Raw genomic sequence first — 21,120 nt, forward strand, 5'->3', positions numbered from 1 at the left:
TATTTGTCAAATGTGTGTTGTTTATATAACTCTTTAAAACTTTTGAACTACTTCCAACATTTAAAATTACCACTGGAGTTTTTGATGAGCACTGTGTGGTCATGATGTTACTCAACATATATAGTATTCTCAGAGGCACAACTGAGCCACAGTTTCGTAGAAAGGCATTGGGCAAAGGAGAATGGATGGTCTTAGTATTTAAGCAGCGCTTAATCCACCAGAACTAATTATATCATAATAGCTTCTGCAATTAGATAACCACAGAAAATTTTAATTTAAAGAAATTTACTCAAGGTGATAAAGAATTTAGAAATTAAATTAAAGAAATCAAAAGACAGCTGATGATCAGACCAAGTGTATAACAGCTTTCCTGTTCCGATAACTTTGAATTGGAGCCAAATAATCTATTAAATAGCCAGGACATTGGCTTAGCATTACATAATACATGTGGGAATTTTTCAGGTCCCTTGTCAGACACCAACTAAAACAGGGAAATTCTGAGCCATGTGTAAAGTAGTTGCATTCTCTGACATAAGACTGGATAGGATAATTGGAGCTGTTGCTTGCAAATGAAGAATCCATTGTGGAATGCTTTCTGGTTAACTTCCACATTTCACGGCAATTTATTTTCATTACTTTCAAATATTTTCAGATAGAATTTAAAACAAAGTAAAATACATACTTTTAATACTCGGGTTCTCTGGGTTTATTTTATATTATGGATGATCCTTTCTTTAATTTTAATTCATGACCTAAAGATATCTAGTATATATAGAGTATCAGGCTTCTGTAATTTTGTATCTTACTCCCCAAAGACATATGATATGTCTTTTTAACATATTTAAATTTTGAGAACTGATGGCTTATTATAAAAAGTGTAGTTATAAAAAAAAGTATCATTATAAATGGAGTAATACTCTAATTTTTTCCCACCATTTCTTTTCTGTGAATGATTATCTTTTTTAATTCTTGTGTTCAATATATAGCTTAAGGGCTTTCAAGAGGAAAAGGAGATCTCAGTGCTGATAGCTGCTTATTATGTAAGATTAAATATCCCATATTATTTTTACAGTGTTCTCATAGCAGTGACTTTTTAAAAATAAGATTAAAGGATTTAGATTTAAATTAGTTGACATTTACATATATCAAATAGCACTTTCATAATAGTCCATCCTATTTGCATAACGAGGGACGTTATCACCTCTGCTGTCAAAACACGAGATTGTTTTCCCTTCAGAAATGAATTAGCTGCCCTACTTAGCATACACAGGTACATAGAGGTTCATTAACTCTCTGATTCAGGTAATTTTTCATAATAGAAAGGTGAAAATAGTCACCTAATTTCATTAAAAAATATTAAGAAACTCGTTGCAAAAGATACATTTCAAGTGTTGGGCTTTAAAGTACAGTTTTTGTCATTTAAATGACTTGTTATATTACTTATGAGATTATTTTAACTGTGAAAACAAACTGTTCCTATTTGATATGCTCCTGCATGGGATATACCATGTGCTTTGAGTACATATTTTCATTCATTTGATTGGCTTACTTCCATATAGTTTTCTTTTTTAAAAAATTAGAATACGATAGTTCTTATGAAACTGGCTTTCAGTTAAAGTGGCATTTAATTTTTCTTTTTTGTCCAGCAGGAACGAATGCAGGAATTTGGGAACTGAGCAGTGCAAGTGCTGAAGAAGGAGATTTGTTTGGAGGAAACAGGAAAGAGAAAGAAAAGGAAGGAAAAAATACATAATTTCAGGGACGAGAGAGAGAAGAAAAACGGGGACTATGGGGAGAAAAAAGATTCAGATTACGAGGATTATGGATGAACGTAACAGACAGGTGAGTGGGTAGACTTTTTCTTGTATCATTATTTACATGGACTATTTATTACATTTCCCCCAGGTATATTAAAGGTACCCTTATGGAATGGAAAACATTCCAAACTTGTGAGCATACATTAAGAGAAGTCTTAGTGAATTAAATGTGGCCAGTTTAAATGCTAATATTCTATCATATGTCAAGGGGGAAGAATCACCTTATCTGTTAGACAAATAGCTTACATGTTCATGATTATTCACTTTTTATTTCACAATAAATTTTGAACGGGAGCTATCCCTGTATAACATGAATAGCTTAATAATTAAGAGTTAATAAGCATAACATTGCTGCACTGCACGCATCATCAAACAAAGATATTCCTATATTCATGGGAACGAGGACTTTTGTGGTCATGCACTTAAAGTTTTAGGATATAGGCTTATAAAAATGGCTTTATTTGTATTCACACTAAAAGAGACTTTGAAATGTCTCCAAAATATTTAGCATTGTGCTGACAACAACCATAAACACCCTCACGAAATATTAGTAACTTAAAACATGTAGGCAAAAACTACTCATTAATTCATACCATTTTCTTTAAACCATGAATTGTATAAACAAAGAGGCAGATGATGTTACCATTTTTTTCTGCAAGTCCAATGATAATACTGTATGATACCATCAATTTGTTCTAAAGATTTTATATCTCTAAATGTTCTATTTGACAAAGACTTGTATATCATGAATATTTGTGATTTGACTATTTTCCTTCACACTTGGGGAGAATGCATTTGGTTAGGTGATACAAGGATAGTTGGGTGGTTTGTATGCATTCTAATGTTAACTAACAAATTGTAGTACTGCCAGATCCCAACCATTACAAATGGATAATGGAACTTCCAAAACTGGCATTCATTCCTTGACCATGGGAGAGAGGAATGTTTTGCCTGTTGCTCATTTATTCTGGGGAAAGTTAAGAGGATAGCCTTTGGAGATGCCCTCACCAGACTAATTTCCTCCAAATAAAGACACTCTGGTCTGTCTCCCCTTCTGTCTTCTTGGAACTGCAAGTGAGACTAGAACTGATTTCTGGTTTAAGTTTTTTTCTATGTTTTTTTTTCCAGTTTTATTGAGACGTAATTGACATACATCACTCTATAATTTTAAGGCGTCCAGTGTGTTGGTTTGATTTACATGTATTGTGAAATGATTACCACAATCAGTTCAGCTAACATCCATCATCTCGTATAGATATAATAAAAGGAAAAAAATAAGGAAACAAAGGACTTACTCTTAGCAACCTTTCTGTGTATCACACAGCAGTGGTAGCTGTAGTCATCGTGTTGTACGTTACAACCCTAGTACTTATTTATCTTGTAACTGGAAGTTTGTACCTTTTGACCACCTTCCTCCATTTCTTCTTCCCCCAACCCTCCACCTCTGGTAATCACAAGTCTGATCTCTTTGGGTGAGTTTGTTTGTTTTTTAGATTCTACATATAAATGAGATCACACAGTCTTTGTCTTTCTCTTTCTGACTTCTTTCACTTAGCATAATGCCCTCAAGATCCCTCCATGGTGTTGCAAATGGTAGGATTTCCTCTTTTTTATGGCTGAATAACGTTCCATTGTGTGTATATGTGTGTGTAACAACTTATTTATTCATTCATCCATTAATGGACACTTAAGTTGTTATATGTGTAAATGATAATGAATACAAGTTGTTATTTATGCCATCAAAGCCAGTATGTCATTAAGAGATAAAGAAATTTTAGATTTCCAAGTTTATACTCCCTTAAATTATTATATTTAAGGTACATACACATGACTTGAACTATTTTTGGCTGAAAGTTGAGTTAAAGGATAAGTAAAGATTTTTGATGGATTTCTTCATTGTTTTCCTACACATTGTTTATTGCTATCGGTCAAGCCAAAAAGTAATAATTCTGTCAATATAGACCACAGTATTTTTTTGTTGGCTTACAGCTTGAAATTGAAATTAAGACTGAAATATTGAACACCATGTACCATTGACTGTTTAGATCCAGTTATTTGTACTAGAATCTATTTTGAGTGCTGTCAAAAATTATAGGAATTAGCACCTAATTTCATTGATAATACCAGGTAATTTTTAGGTTCATGAAATTCATAGTATCTTCCTTTTGCCTACAAAGAAAGGAGAAAATTTCTGCAGGTTGAATTCATGAGCTTTCATTATGCTTTATAAAGGAACATAAAACTCACACAGGATGGAAGAATTTTAACACATACTTTTGAGCTAATAATTGAACATCTTATCTTAATTTATATATGCTGCGTCTATAGTTACTGTTACTCTCATCCATGTTAGAAGTCTTGATAATTGTAGGAGAAGAAAAATTGTTTAAATTCACTTCAATTTAGATGACTTTTTTAATCCTGAAGATGAATTCCTTGGTTTTATTCTACAGAATTTCAGATCCGTGTAGTCTTCTCCAACCTTTAGGTATAGCAGGTCCTTCACTCATACTCTTGAATTGGTAGAAGTGAAAACTGCCATGTTTTAATGTATATTTCAGTGATTATTTTAGTGGTATTGACAGTCTCAGACATCCATCTTATTTATAAATGTTTGTTATGTGCACCACTCACCTACTACGAGAGTGGACATGAAAGCTTACAAGATGTAGGTCACTTCTAATAATCACCACCACTAGCAAATCTGCAGGAGCCAATCATCCCAAGTGCGGAGGCTCCCCCAGCCTGGGCTTCCTTTAAACTTTGTGTTCACATGTGGAAAAGAAAAATGTTAACTGCTTTGCCCTTTTTGAAGCTTACCCCACTGCAGACTCCATAATAGAACCTCACACAATGGCTCACTGTCATCTTTTCTTAAAAGTAGTAAAAGCCCACTCTGCCATTGCAGGTGTTTATTTGGCTATACAGAGAACAGGGTGTGTTTTTACGGAATAAGAAGTAGAGACTTAAAAGTGTGAAATGAAATATTACAAAGCTGATGTATAAGGTGAATATCGTTAAGAACTAACACTGCTGTAAAACAGCAGCTAACTGTTTAAATTTAATTTCGCCCTTACTCTAAAGGAGAACTGCTAACACTCAGAAACTCCAGTTGTATACATAAAATAGTTTAGAGGAGGAAAAAAATGAACAGCTCATTTTATCTTTAAAAATTTGTCCAGCGTTTCTGAGTTTATGAAAACTACTTATTTCTCAATTTCTTACTTAAACTACATACATTACTTAAGCGAGTATGTGAAAATAAATAAAATCATGAATTGTTAATGTGTCTTATAGAAATTTCCAGATAACTTAATAAAAGTAGCAACATGTACCAAGAATTACGTATGTGTTATTGCATTTAATTCTTATTAACCCCACTTACAGGGGAATAATTCACTTATTTACTAAATCAACAAATATTATTAGATTGCAATATGCTTAACATTAAGAATTCAGTGGTAAACCAGACGAATCTCATGCAGCTTATCATCTGCCACAGAGGTCAGCAAAGTTTTTCTGTAAAGGGCCAGATAGCAAATATTTTTGGCCTTGTGAGCCATACAGTCTTCATCTCAACTACTCAGCTCTGCCCTAGTTGTGAAAGCAACCTTGGACAAATGTGTAAATGAATGAATGTGTCTATGAATAAAACTTTACTGACAAAAATGAGATGGGCTGTATATGGCCTGTGGGCCAGAGTTTGTGGATCCCTGGCTTAGTAGGATGAAGCAGACATGAGATTTGCAAATATATAATAAAAATGTTATAAATATGTGGTGTGAATGAAATTATCAAAGCGCTATCAAAGTATAACAAGAGGTGCTTTATTTAGATTGGGGATTGGATGAAAGGCCTCTCTGAGGAAATGCTAAAAGATGAGAACTAAAACATGAGTCAGAGTTAGGCAGGTGACAACATTCCAGATGGAACAATATTTGCAAAGCTCCTTAAGAACGGAAAGAGCTTGCTAAGGAGCCAAGGGAAAGCTTGTGGAACTTGAGTCTGGTATGTATGACTTTGGAGAGATGAGAGAAAAGATTAGATGCTAGACAGGGCCCAGATCATGCAAAGCTTTCAAGTCAGAGAGTTAATACTAAGTCGTGGCCAAAATTTGGAGCCCACACCTTTCAGATTAAAAAAACAAAACAACGCATGCTTTTCTCAACCATGTCAGGCTACATCCTGTATAATATAATGGCTAAGAACATGGTTTTATGTCTTTGCTTTTCCCAATCACATCATACTGCATCCAGTGTAACATAATGGTGAAAAGCATGGGTTTTAGACACACGAACCTAGCTGTGATCCCAATTCTGCCACATACTGGCCCCTCTGAGCCTTATCAGTTTCCTCATCAATAGACTGAGGTTTAAAAAATAGTACCCACCTCAAGTCATTGAGATAATTAAATTAGGGCATAAATTTAAAGCATCTAACATGTAATAAGCGCCCCATGAATGTACGTATTAGCTGTTCCTATTAAGACTCATGCTTTTTAAACCATTAGCTTTTATAAGTTAATGTGACCTCCATTAAAACAACTCCTGAGCTGTGTAGAACACTAAAGAGTGGTACCTGAACCTCATTTCAAGAAGGTTCTACCTTTTAAAGGCTATAAGGGAGCTGGAAGAAAAGTGGAGTAGAGCAGAGCAGGAGCACAAAAGGAGCCTTTGGAATCTCACAAGGGGTGAGAGAATCCTTTCAGAGCAGGAGTGGCTGATAGCAGAGGATGGCTTGTGGGCTGGAAGGAAAATCACAGACATTTGCAGGGCAGGGCTTGTGACAAGGATGAGGAGTAGTTTTCTAAGTTCTATGCTTGCAGCACTTATTTTCAAATATATGTTACTGACCAAGTTATTTTGAACTACTTGTCACCATTTTTATCACTTCCAACATCCACTTTATTCTAACACTACAATTTCAGTGTCTCCTTCTGCATTTCTTATTTTTACCCCCTAAGTACCTTCAGTAATCAGGCAATAATCTTACCCTACTTCATATGGTACCAGTAAATATGCTCCTGAAAAAAAAAAACAGACTTTTAAAGTGAGTTTTACCTTTGTCTCACTCTTTTTACAAAAGCAGAATATACTTAGAAATCTGTTATATCTGTTGTATCAAGAAGAAAGATATACAAAAAATAAGCTTGTTTAACCTAAACCTGTTTATACTTGTATGTTTGTATTTTAAATTTTCAGTTTCCCCACTTTGAAATGATAGGAGAGGTAAATCCAAATGTATTTGTGTGACTTGTTATAAAAAGACATTTAAATATTTGAATAACTGTAAGGGAAAAATATTTGCCGAATAACACAGTCAGGACCTAATATAGTAAGCTAAGGGAAGAAGATTTTTAAAAGTCTTAAGTTCTCTTCCATCAGGTCTGGCACACTAATAGTTTTTGCCAGCAAACAAAATTTCATGTAATTATCAGTGCAATAACTGGAGCACAAATTAAAGACAATTAGCAACATTCTCCTCTTAATAGAACAAGAGAATCCCCTTATGACTAAAAGGAATTCAGAGATCATAGTTGTTAAATTTTCTAACTTTTTCTCTTTTCTTAGGTCCCTATGTCAGTTTCTTTTTTTTTTTTTTATGTTTTTAATGTTTATTTGCCTATTTTGAGAGAGAGAGAAAGAGAGAGTGTGAGCAGGGGAGGGTCAGAGAGAGAGCTAGAGAGAATCCCAAGCAGGCGCCAGGCTGTCAGCACACAGCCGGACAAGGGTCTCTGTCCCACAAACTGTGAGATCATGAGCTGAGCTGAAATCAAGAGTCCGATGCTTAACCATCTGAGCCACCCAGTCAGTTTCTTTATATAACTTATAAATTATTTTAAATAGGCTCAGAAAAAAAGAACTCGGAGAAATATGTTCAGTGTAGATGCAACCTGTGAACAGTTTCTACATAAGGATGTTTTTAAACGAAATCTAATCTTTTTTAAAGTGAATAAAAGAGGGGCGCCTGGGTGGCTCAGTCGGTTGAGTGTCCGGCTTCGGCTCAGGTCATGATCTCACGGTTCATGAGTTCGAGCCCCACATTGGGCTCGGTGCTGACAGCTCAGAGCCTGGAGCCTGCTTCAGATTCTGCGTCTCCCTCTCTCTCTACTCCTCCCCTGCTCACTCACTGTCTCTATCTCTCAAAAATAAATAAAGATTAAAAAAATTAAAAAAAATAATAAAGTGAATAAAAGAGATTTATTGATTTCATCAAATGACTCTCAAAAGAAACAAGCATTATTCCTTACGTTCTGCTACTTTCCACTATTTTAGGCTGTTCTTAGAATTTTAGCTAAAATTTCAGTGAAAATTGTACTGTAATGTTCCTTCAAGGTGATATCCAGAATGCCAGTAAATAAAAGGCTAATTACAGTTCTAAACCTGAGGGTAAAAACCTACTAACCTACTCTTTAAATGTGAGGAACTTGATAATTTAGAAAGACAAATAAATGGCTTCAGGAAGATAACTTTGTAATTAATTCTAAACCATGAGTTGAACAGATTATTCCAGTCATACTTTTTCTTTTGTCATCTGCATGAACAGAACTTACAGATTTGTCCATTGCCTGTATGCATACCAAGCAAATATATAGTATCTGAGAGGAAATTATACTTAAATTGCTATCGAAGAGTTATACATGTTAGTCCATGAATATCTGGAAGCTTGTTTTAAATCAAGTGAATCAAAAGTTTAAATAGGGATGCCTGGGTGGCTCAGTCGGTTGAGCATCTAACTTCGGTTCAGGTCATGATCTCCCAGTTGGTGAGTTCGAGCCCCACATGGGGCTTGCTGTTATCAGTGCAGAGCCTGCTTCAGATCATCTGTCCCCCTCTCTCTGCCGCTCCCCCGCCTTGCATGAGCACATGCACAGTCTCTCTCTCTCTCTCTCTCTCTCAAAAATAAATAAGAGCATTTTTTTAAAGTTTTAAAAAATCACAGAAATGTTGATTTAAATCTAAAATAAATTCACAGATAACTGATATTGGTGATTATTAAGCCTTTTTTACTCTCAGTATCATTTCTTAACAGCTAAACTGCCTCCCTAAACTTGGTATCAATAAATAATTAGAGTGTATCATAGTAATGAATTAGGGCATAAAACATTTCAGAATTGAATTATAGGTATATTGATGCATCCTGTGGGCTCCTACTTAAAGGTTCCCCAGCATTTAAGTTGCATCATTCTTTCATTAATCTTAAAATCACCAGGGGGAAAAGTTTTTGTTCAGAGAGCTGGAATTACTGGTGATTGAAGATACTGAAAAAGGAAACCAGAAGGAAAATAAAATGTATTTTGTGAGTTTCCAAATCAAAGAGGTAGCTAGAGTGTTCTGATATACATTGAGCAGCTATGACATCAGGCCACTCATTTCTGTTCTGTTCCTAGCAATTTAAAAACAGTTCACAAATGGTCTCCCCAGTATATGGGTGAAACAGAAATAGTGCGCCGCACATTTACTATACATCCCATACATGTGAGCTATTTTATATTTATATCCACTAACTCTATTCCTTGACTACCAGAGAAGTATTGTCTCAACTGCCATCAAATTCATTCATTAGGTTTCCTTTGATAGGGAATCCAAGAGGTGCCAAAATTTTCACAAGGAATACAGTAACAATCTGCACAAACTGGAGGGCTTCAAGACGTCTTGTTGTTTCAGTTCTAGTTTGTATATCTCATTCAATTTTCATTTAAAACTATAATTTAGAGAAATTCCCACGTTTGTGTTCGTTGTATCTTCATCAGTTTGTGTAGAGAGTTGGCATTGAATGGCACCTTCCACCTCTGTGAATGCATGCACACCCCATTCTGTTTGCAATAAGTCACCTTTTGTTTTGCAAATGCACAAACCAAAGTGTGTGACATTGTATTACTAAGAAACCAACCCTAAAAATATTAACATTATAAATAGACCACATAAACCCAGAGGTTTCTTCCAAACTGTAGATTAAAGAACGTGTTGCTAATTTTCTCAAAAGCTCTGTCCTTTGCAGTCTAGACTTCCTCTAACATTATAATTTATTCGTTTAAAATAAGCTCTTTCAAAAATTTGATGCAAGTATTTTTAAAGTTTACATCCCCCACATACTCTTATTGAAGACAATATGGCAACTCTCCCTCCCCACCCCCAGAATAATAACTTTGGTCTAAAAAGAAAAATAACGTAATTAACTTGAAGTAAATGAAATTGCATAATATGGAATATATATTTGCATTTCTTTTGAAATATGTTGAACCACTAATAGGAATAAGAGATCCACTCTAAATGTTTGGAAATTTGACTTTTAATTTTAAGTTGGAACAGTTTAGCTTAAGAAATCACTAACATTTAAATAACATTTCAACAAACGCAACTGTTTGGAAACTACAACGGAGACAGCCTCCTGCCTTCTGTCTTGTGAGGATTGATTTGGAAGGCCCTGAGGGAGAAAATATTGGAGTTAGGAGGTAAAACTGAAGCCATCGTGGAAAGGAAGAAGTTACACTCTTCCTGTTATGACAGGAAACGTAGACAAATGTGCTTCCTGAGCATTTGCTCAGCAGGGAATGAAGTAGTCTTTGACCTTTACCTTAGGTACATTTTGGCTTTGTTAAACTAGTAAACATGTTTTTGCCCCCAAAATATTAATCTGGTTTATTTAATTTGTCTCATATTCAAATATTTTGTATGTATATGGGGTATAGAGAAATAGATAGAGGTATTTATTTTATGGCTGCATTTACAGATTGAATTTAGAACATAAATCAGCCTTTTAATGAACCAAGGAGACCTGAATAGCACATATAAAAAATTAAAAACATACTGTGTTATAGTCATCTCTTTAAAATCCAGAACATTTTTAGGCTTAAAAATGGACTACAACAAAATCTTTTAAATCCTGGTAATTTTAATAATTGTAGACCATCTTTCTTCCTTTTCCTCCTGGAGACAGATGTATCAGAAATTAGCTATCACAAGTTTTAAAACCCAGACCCTGTGAGTCTGTGAATAAACATTCAAGTTTATTCATGTACATTCAACTATTTAACTGTGATCTAACCCATTGTTTATTATTTTTCCTCAAAACAGAGTGCAGTGCACAAAATTTTAAATTTTATTTTGGGGCTTGGGGGTCGGCTTAGGGTGAGGAGATGGTAGAGTTCTAAATTCCACACTCTCAAACCCCTGTTTTCATTCTTTTATTCTGTTCAGAATTTTAGGAACTACTCCTTGCAAACCCTTTGGAAATCCTGCTACACTGCAGTGAAACGCGGCTCAATGCGCTTGAGGCCAACGAGGACAATAGTCCTCTTTGCAGCAGAACACATTGCTGTCTCATCCTCGCAAGTTGTGCTGGAGGGTTACAAGCACATGGTAGCAGTCTGCTTAAAAGAGTCCCTCACTGCTCTTTAAAGAGCCTTTCATTTACGATGGCAGGCCCCGTCATTGTATAAAGGAGCGCTTGTCTAACACGAGTCTGCAGTGGCATTACTTCCTCCCACCGAGAGTAATCATCAAGCCTAAAGCTCGCAAGCCTTTCTAATGACAGACTGAATTAAACAAAATAAAATTGAAGAGGAATAGTGTAGAACAGTTGTACCATTACTTACTGTCAGAATAAGCCAGGGGAAGAAAAAGAGCATTTAAGAGGGCATTTCCCTTTTTTTCAATTAGAGATTGTCGTTGCAGACTCTTGACTCCATCCTTAACCCATTAAACACATAGGAAGACTTCGTGGCTCTGGATTAGAGAGCGCATTGTATCTATGAACTGTCCATCTTGTCCTTCATTAGTCGCTCCATTTCCTTAACCAGGAGGAAACTGAGAAACTATGTTGGGAGTAAGGCAGAATGGATCTAAATCTAAAATATTTTCATAGGATGCGGGTTATATTTCTCGTGACTCTTGTTGGGCAACAACAACAACAAAAAGATAAAGCCTCAAAACTTTGAAAGTAGAATTAGTTGGGTATATTAGTCCCAAATACGTTGTAAAACAAAGAAACTAATGTCACTTTATGAATTAAAGAACTGAACAAAAAGTTTTCCACTCATTGAGCAGTTCAATTAAGATTCAGCTGACAGTGTTCTGGGTGGTGGAAAGAAGTATCAGGGACCCATAGATAAAGTGATTGTTGCTTTCCTTAGCACTGCATCAAAGGTTCTAGAGTTCAGGACTCAGTTATTCTCAGAGATGTGAATAGCTGCTGTTTCCAAAGGTCTTTTCTTTCAATTTTTCAGAACTCCTGTAAGATACGAGGACTCTCACAGTTTATATGGCAGGAAAGTTCTCCTGAGGTAACTTTACGTGAACAGAGCCCAGATTGGGAGGGTGAACGGAGCAGGCACACATGTGGCCGGGAGACTCATTATTAAATGCCCCTTCCATTACACAGTAATCACACTAATATCCCTACCCTGTAGGAAATGATACAGGTCTTGTCCTCTGTTTTTAGAACTTGATATTTACATTGCCTGTGTGTAAATCAGAGTCCTACCTTTTTTATTCTGGCTGTAAACAGAGCTGTATTTGCTACCAACCAAAATATTTCTCATTTTGTGAAATTTAAATAAACATCCATAAATATAGAACTAGTGTGTGCCCACTGGTGCATGCATGTGGTTCTCACTGGCTTTAGTGGGAATGGCTGGAGGTCCTGAGGGCAGAAGTGGCTGAAGCACCCACACAAAAGGAGCTTTGGTTTATTGTGAGAACATAGAAGCCAACTTCTTCTCAATTTCTGTATTATTATTTTTTTTTACTTTAACCTAGAAAGCTATCCTTACATGAATTAATAGTTCATGCACTATTCTGCTTGCACTCATCAGAATTGCTGACAATTCTTAATGTGCCTGTACACTGCTCAGTGAACAGTTGATGGGATTCATACTGTGCCGCCCGTCAGCCCCTGAAATGCATGGCCAGCTAGAAGAGGGAAAAACAACTAGAGGAAAGGAGGATGAATTTTGTGTGAAAAGGGTTGTATTTCTAGCTCATCCAAGGACTAGTTTTGTGACACTTTATGTCTTCATTTACAAAAGTATCATCTGAGAAATGGGGATGGTAAGCTGTGCCGTATGGTAACTTAAAAGAGATACCGTCAAATGTGGTGAGATAACTCATTATAAAGTCTTTAACTTCTTAGAAAAAAAGTCACCAAATGAAGTCAACACTTACCAAAAAAACAATCATAAGAAATATGATCATTTCACCAGCAAACCCATACACAAAATTTGGCCCACTCCAATTTCTGTCCTGAATTTCAGTTTTACCAAAAGCATATTTTCCCCATAAGTTAATATGGCAAAAAAGAAAAAGAACTATGTGAAATTTTCCTCTCGGTGGCAAATTTCCTATGTCCTATTAACATAGTTTGAGCATGCACTGAAATTCATTTTTAGCCATTCATTTTGGGTGGCAAAAAAGGTGTAATTGCTCCATGCATCTATCCTTTCATTCATTCAACAAATATTTAGCCAAGTTTTGTTCTGGGACTTCAGGAGATAAGATTGGAAAAGAGAAGTTCTGAGCTTCCACGGAAAGTTCAAGGTCTAGTTGAGAGAGAAACTCTAGCCTAGACATAATAATGTTAACCCAAGTTGGCAGGTTCTAGGACAGCAGTCTTTTACCATATGTAACAAGAACTAACTGAGCCTGATGCATCAGAGAAAAAATACTACCTGCCTTGTAAAGTGTTTCACAGTCAACAAGTCACTTACACTTTTATTATGGGCCTCGGTGAACTCTCATGACTCTGCAAGATGTCCATTATAACCTCCACTTTGTGGTTGAAGAAACCAGGACTCAGATAAGTTAAACAATTTACCCAAGAGCACACAGCTCATAAATGGCAGAGCTCCGACTTGATTTTCAATTCCTACATTTTTGCTTCTATACCACACTGCCCCAGTAATGATGCATATATACTACTTCTTTAAAAATATCTTAATAGTGTGAATTTTCTATTTTATCAATCTGGACAATTATTTTTCTGTGCATTTTCAGCACTGTCCATAATTTAATACTGTAACTCAAATTCTTTAACACTTGGAAAGTGTTTGTATCTTATCTAACTATAAAAAGAAAGTGACCCTGTTTTACTTCTTGGAATATGGAAATTAGAGGTGATTATGATAATATATTGATGAGATTGGGTAACCAAAACACAGGCATTTTATAGAATGAAATTACAGAAATAGATTCTTGTTTTCAACCATATTACCATTCAGTCACATTTTCCCCTTGACCTAGAAGCGTGTGCTATCTAGGCATAGAATCTGAACATCTAAAATCTGAAATAAATATTTTAAAGGTCTCTGGTCCAGCTTCTGCTTAATTCAGGAATACCTTCTGTACCTTCCTTGGTATGCAGCTCTACTTAAACATTCTCAGGAATGAACTGCTTCCTACTTTGTCAGACTAGATCCACTCTTTGATAGTTCTCCTCCCTAGATGTTCTATTTTGAGCCTCTTTAAAAGATTTTCAGCAATGCTTTCTAATATGTAGAGTAAAACAGAATAACTCATCTGCCTCTTTACATGGCCAGAAATCTTCAGATCTTGGAAAGTGTTTAGCAAATCACTTTTAACTCTATTTCTCTGGATTGAACATTCCAGATTCCCTTAATGATTTCTAATGCAAAATTATTCTTACATCCTACATCAACCTATTTGCCATCCTATAGACACTGATTTTGTCAGTGTCATGGTAAAATGTAATTCTCAGAACTGCATACAGTGCCAAAGATTAATTAGTACTAACAAAAAGATCATTAGAATAATTAATTCCCACTCTGGAACACTACAACTTTAGATCCTTTCCCCCATATCAGCCACCACATTAATTTTCCTCCAACCTGAGCTTCCAGAATTGTTTTTTTAAAAAATATGAACAAAGACTTTAAAATTAACTTTTTCATCGTATTGTTTGTGACCAGCTTTCTAGTCTGTAGAGGCGGCTATGGATAGACACTCTACCAGATTTATTTTTTTTTTTCAACGTTTATTTATTTTTGGGACAGAGAGAGACAGAGCATGAAGGGGGGAGGGGCAGAGAGAGAGGGAGTCACAGAATCGGAAGCAGGCTCCAGGCTCTGAGCCATCAGCCCAGAGCCTGACGCGGGGCTCGAACTCACGGACCGCGAGATCGTGACCTGGCTGAAGTCGGACGCTTAACCGACTGCGCCACCCAGGCGCCCCCAGATTTATTTTTATATGCAGATCTTATAAGCATACCTTCTACATCTTCATCTAATCCAATGATAAAAATTACTACCAGCTAGTATCAATTCTGTAATACCGTGATGAGGACTTCGTTGAATACTTTCTTTGCCAAATACATGTTTTTTGAAAATCTTAGCTCATTGGAAAGTTCAGTGAATTTTTGCTCAAAGAATGCATTTTGCAGATCCTCTCCCTTTATCTCTGTATCTTGTGACTATAAAATTAAATTTTTATCTTCACACTTTTCCATCCTTCATGATGAATCATCTAGGAAAGGAATAAAGACCATTTTTCTCTGAACTTTTTGATATATATTTTTTCTTGAAATCTAGAGCATATGTACACGTGTATTTCTCTCTAGACACTCTCTAGCTTCTCTAAGATTCCAAAGTGGTGTAAGTCTTTGTCTCAAGATTCCTGTCACTAACAGGTGAACTTTTTAGTAAAACAAATACATATATCCAAAATCTATTATTTTTGAGAGATTAAATTGTCAAAAAGTCAAGTAAAAAAAGGTATCTACTTTTAGCAGAAAATTATATTGACACGTTTAGACTTTATTATTTTTCTCTCGGGAGCAAATTTTTATTGAAATCTTATAAAAACAAGCTTTATAAGAAACCAACATAATTGAAAGTTGGTTTCTTCCTCTAAAACCTTAAGTGTTCAAACCTTCAAGTGGTTAATTTGAAAGGTAGCAAACAAAACAATAAAACCCCTGTTGCAGATCTTGTTGAAATACTTTTTTAAAAATCTAAATGAGCTTAATCTTTGCAAAAGCTATTTTAGCTCAAAAGCTATAAAACAAAATTATCTTATTTCTACAAAAAAAGGAGAGGGTCTTTGACTTCATGCCACAATTTCTTTAGAACCTCATCTTTTTCATCGAATTTGGCCACACACCAAACATTCAGACTTTAAAATAGACTATTTCCATTCCATAATCCACCAGCTCAGCAAATGTTCTTTGAGTGTCCACTGCCTAGTTTGTATGAAGCCCAAGACAGGATCTTTGGAGAACTCAAAGCCAATAGGAGAGGCAGACTCCTAAACAACGAACTCTATAATATTAGAATAAGTCTCATGGTGAAGGTTTGTAAAAAGTTCTAGAGGATCACCATGAGGGAAAAATGAGTTCTATCTGAATGTAACAATGAAAGCTTCGTAGAAGAAATTGGCATTTACACTAATTGAAACCTTGCAGCTTGATGGGAGCCTGCCAGCAACCAGATGGAAATGGGGAGGGGCATAATGCCACAATCATCTTTCACTAAGAACAAGATAAGAAATAACCAATATGGAAGGCTTCATTTCATATTCACCTGATTGGGTTAACATCTACTGTTATTTTTCTTGTTCGGTCTAGAGAAAAGGTTGGTCAGAAAACACAAACTGAATTCACCCAACTCTAGATAAAAATGTGAAATCATTACACATGACTGAAAAGATAATGCTATTAACTAAGTAGTGCATTTTTTTTTTCAAATAAAGAAAATCGCTTTTAAGCATCAATGAAGTAAATGACTATTTTTCTCCAGCCGGGAGGAAGAGACGTGAACTCTTCAGGAAGATATATATGTAATAGAAGCCCCAGCATCTAGCACAAATGTCTGACATGGAGAATAGTCAATAAATATTACTTCACATCTGGCATATAGAAAATGTTCATTCAAAATTGCTTGAATTATTTTTGTTTCTGTGAATAGATTTACCAAATTTCTTTATAACTGAGTTGTATGGATCTGTATGTTTAATGAATGTGACTTTTCTCAATTTCAAATTCTAATTTGAATTCCTGATTCATACCTAGTAAGTTCTAAAGTAATTGTAAGTGTAAGATGTGTGATGCTTGCCCATATGCTAGGATTTAAAACTCGAGGTTACTGAAACCTCTTACTACAACATCATCATTATATTTGGGGCTGTTTCCAGAAGTAAAGAAAAAAACATAAAATGGTCATTGCTTACAGACTAATTTTGTTTTCCATGCATATATTACATATTAAATCTCTTTAATTCTGAAAACTAAATGCCGAGTTACAATGTCCACTAAACACTACTGGCTTTATTCTCTTGTCAGTGCACCTTGATTGATGTAGAACACTGGAAAAGAGCATCTCTTTGCCTAACCACTTATAAAAACAGTTTTCCATCTCACCTAAGGTTACAAATATGATATTTAAATAGAAATGGACTTGTCCCCATCACAAATTATTGTCAAGTTATGAAAATGTAATCATTACAATACATTATTATATTTAAGTATAAAAGCTCTGAATTGCAATCTTTGTCATTGAGTGGCATATTTTAAACGAAGAGTAATATCCCGGGTCTCTTTAGAAAGCTTAATGCTTAAAAAACAGTTTTATCTAACTATGCACAATGAGAAAAAGCATTATAAAATACATTTTGAGTATGCTATGAAGAGCATGAACATAATACAGAGTTAAATTTAGAGCAATTAAGAGTAGATTTTGAAGATATTTTCTTAAATGCTTTAATACAGTCAGCACCATTTCAGTTTGCAGTTTTAATGAAAAGAAGCTATATGCACTGACTTTTTTGACAGGTATTATTAAATAAGTATGCATTATCCACTAGCCTACTTGCTTACACAAAAGTTGAGGAGTAACTCAAAGTAAACACAAATAGTAGCTTTAGTGATATTTCTGTGCTGAAACGTACTTTGATGGCGAGTGTTGTAACGTGCTAAATTCTGAGGTTTGAGTACAACAGAAACCATACTGTATTGAGACATTCCACCTACAGTTTGTGGTTATGAAAGTCTGATTAAAAGTGGTTTTAGATATATGAAAGTATTTTGGGCCAGTGCCGTCTGCATTGAACCTACTCTGTACACTGTTTCACTAAATAAAATACCCATGTGCAAGTACATTTGCACAACCGAATTTCATCTAAAATAAATGTTAAAAGACATTTTGTATGTTTATGTAATTAATTATTATGATTCTTTATCCATTCCAAAAAGATAGCCTTTTTTTTTTTTGAGAGAGAGAGAGAGAGCGACAGAGAGCAAGGGAGGGGCAGAGACAGAGGGAGAGAGAGAATTCCAAGCAGACTCCACACTGTCAGTGCAGAGCCCAACGCAGGGCTCGAACTCACAAACTGTGAGATAATGACCTGAGCCAAAACCAAAAGTCCAACACTTAATAAACTGAGCTACCGAGGTGCCCCTCAAAGAAATAGTCTTTATTTACCTCATTGTTAATATGAATCATGACTCATCTGAATGTACTAGAATAAAAGTATCTAAAGTAGTATAACTAGATATGAAATAAAACACTAGCTACATTTTATTAGAAGCGCTTTAGAAAGACAGTCAATAAACATAAAACAAAAGGTTTTATGACATTGGCAATTTTTACAAAGAAAAATTGTCCCAAGTTGAAATGTAAATAACATACCTGAGTAGATAATTTACTAGCTGATGTGGGCTGATAAATACCATATTTTCCAAAGAAAGATCAGTACGGATTCCATAGTTCAGCTTTATCTTTGTATTAGGCATAATAAGATCTTCAAATAGCCTTAATCAGTAGACTCTTCTAGTCACCAACATAGACATACTTCGTAAGCTTTTCTTCTTCTTGTGTAAATCAACCAAGTGAGGAATGAGAAGTAGTTTTTTTGAGCTTCAGTGTTAAGTACCGTGCTTAGTACTGTACATGTGTTTATTTTATACAGTCCTCACAGCAACTCTTAAGAGTAGGCATTCTCTCCGTTTTGCAGATGAAAAATCAAACTCAGAGAAAAATTCAACTGAAAGAAATTAAGAGAATTTCTCATGACTAGTAAATAGCAAGTTCCACATTCAAATCCGGGTCCTCTGAATCCAAGCCCCATGTTCTTCGCTTTCTACCATGCTGCCTTTAATGCAAATGTGATAAAAACAATATAATCATTAAGTATAGATTTTTTTTTTAATTCTGCTTATGAGTTGCCAAAAATATTTCATGGGAAAAGCTATCACATAATTTTAGATAGCGTCCATCAATTTGATATTTCTAAAAACTTCACATAAAGTTTTCCTTGTTTGAGTTTTATACTGTAGATTTTTACCATGAGCCCATATGTGTCTGCTGTTCCAAGCACTGGGCATTCAACAGTGAACAAATACAAATGGCATATGGCCTTGTGGAACATGCACTGTAGAGAAGGAGACAGACATTAAATAAATGATCACACACAAAAATAAACAAATTATAAAATGTGATAAATGCTATTAAGGAAAATATAAAGGGTAATAGGTAAAACAGTTAGTATTAACAAAGTGTGGAGGACTGAGGGGACCAGGAGGTCAGGTTTTCTGTCTGCTCACCCACAGTTCCTGTCAACACATTTATTTAGGTGTGTGGGATGGAGCAGGATTCAAAGTTCACTCTGAGGTCTCTAGTTTGGGTGATTGAGTTTATTGTGAGATGGCCAGTCCAAAACGGGGAGCAGATTCGAGGATGAAGATAATGGGCTTAAGCTTTGGAGGTTTGAGAGATTACTATGACGTTCAGATAGACGTAGGACTGGAGGAGATCCACTGGGTGTCTGCAGATGGAAAAAAAAAAAGCGAGGATTGGGAATCTAAATCTGGGAATTACGCACAAATAGGTATTAGATAGAACTGAGCTGGCCTCTGCAAGATGGGTTGGATTAGAAAGCAAGAAAAAAATAGTCCCTTTAAAAATCAGCTGAATTAGGTACACCTGGGTGAGTCAATTCAGTGTTTGAATCTCCATCTTAGCTCAGGCCTTGATCTCAGGGCCATGAGTTCCAGCACTATGTTGGGCTCCACACTAAGCATGGAGCATACATAAATGCATACATACATCAGTGCATACAATAAAAAATAAATAAAAATAAGCTAAGTTGATTTAGTCAGCATTTCCTGGAGCATATGCCTCAAAAACCTAGCCTTAAAAAATGATAATAAGTGCCCCTGTAAATAAATAAATAAATAAATAAATAAATAAATAAATAAATAAGCAGAGAAACAAACATTCTGTCAGCAATAGGTTTGGGCAGCAGATTAAATAGTTTAAAAGACATTTTCAGCCTTTAATCTTTCAGTGTGCTTCATTTCCCAAATGCATTGGGCCGCTAAACGTTTTGTCTTATGGGCTATCTTATGGGGTATTTTGTAGAAATGATATTCCACAGAAGACTTGGTGGGAAATGCTGGACCATATAAAGTCTTACAGTGAAGAATGTCCATGGTTTTTGGTGGGCAGACTGGAGTGTAATCAAGAGAGGAATGAAATTGGGAATACTGAAATTTTTATTTACGTTTGGTAGCCCTGCCAGGTAGGAAACAATTCGAAGTCAGAGAAAGGGAGCTGTTGCAGAGGGCACATCAGGAGAGAAAGGCAGTGTAAAGAGTGGGGTTTTGAAGACTGGGGATGAACTGAGGAGGGAATGATTTCAGACAGGGAGATCATCTAGGACAGGAAACCGATAAGGACAGGAATGATAGAGCCGCCTGGGAAATAGACAAGAAAGTGTGAACCTGAGAAACATTTCAAGGGAAGGAATTGTGGGACTTGGTAATAGATTAGATTAAAAGAAGAAAAAGGCAAAGATAACAATACAGTTTCTGGCCTGAGAGAGGAAGAAAGATACACAAAAGATTGAAAACAGACCCCTAACAGTATTATGGCTAACATACTTCCCAACTTTCTGCTGTAGTTCTAGAAAACAGAATACAATACTGTCTGAAAGCATAGTCCTATGCCTTCGAATGTTTTCAATTAAATGGCAAGAAACTAAACAATTTTAAGAATTTTTGAACACACACACACAAAGACTTTCTCAACACACATCTAAAATGCTATGTTCAGTCTTTAAGTGGTCAAAAATAAGCTCCAGACTTATAATTGGGAATGATGTTAACCATGCTGAAATTAATTTTCTTAAATCTTAAATTGCTCCAAAAAACATGAATAGTTCTCTGGTCACTTTCATTAAAATCCCCTACATTAAATCTGGCATTTACAGTTTCACATTCAGCAACAAGCTAGAAATCACACTTTTCAAATTCTAAGCAGAAATTAGTTTTAGATTTATTTGCTTTCTTTCCAAAT

General features: G+C 35.4%; 1 protein-coding gene across 21 annotated transcripts in view; it reads left to right on the forward strand.

Annotated features, from left to right (window-relative positions):
• MEF2C (myocyte enhancer factor 2C) overlaps positions 1–21,120 on the forward strand; it is a 173,373-nt gene that overhangs the window by 75,023 nt on the left and 77,230 nt on the right. For 16 of the 21 annotated variants that reach the window (XM_086696994.1, XM_086697025.1, XM_086697045.1 and 13 more), the window contains one exon: positions 1,647–1,842. In XM_086696994.1, the coding sequence (XP_086553120.1) occupies positions 1,789–1,842 (54 nt within the window). In that variant the 5' untranslated portion in view covers positions 1,647–1,788. The remainder of the gene's footprint in view (positions 1–1,646; positions 1,843–21,120) is intronic. The other 5 variants (XM_086697001.1, XM_086697038.1, XM_086696991.1 and 2 more) reach the window with 1 other exon arrangement.

Source organism: Puma concolor, chromosome A1 (genome assembly GCF_028749965.1).
Source record: "Puma concolor isolate L17-30 chromosome A1, mPumCon1.1.hap2, whole genome shotgun sequence".
NCBI lineage: Eukaryota > Metazoa > Chordata > Mammalia > Carnivora > Felidae > Puma > Puma concolor.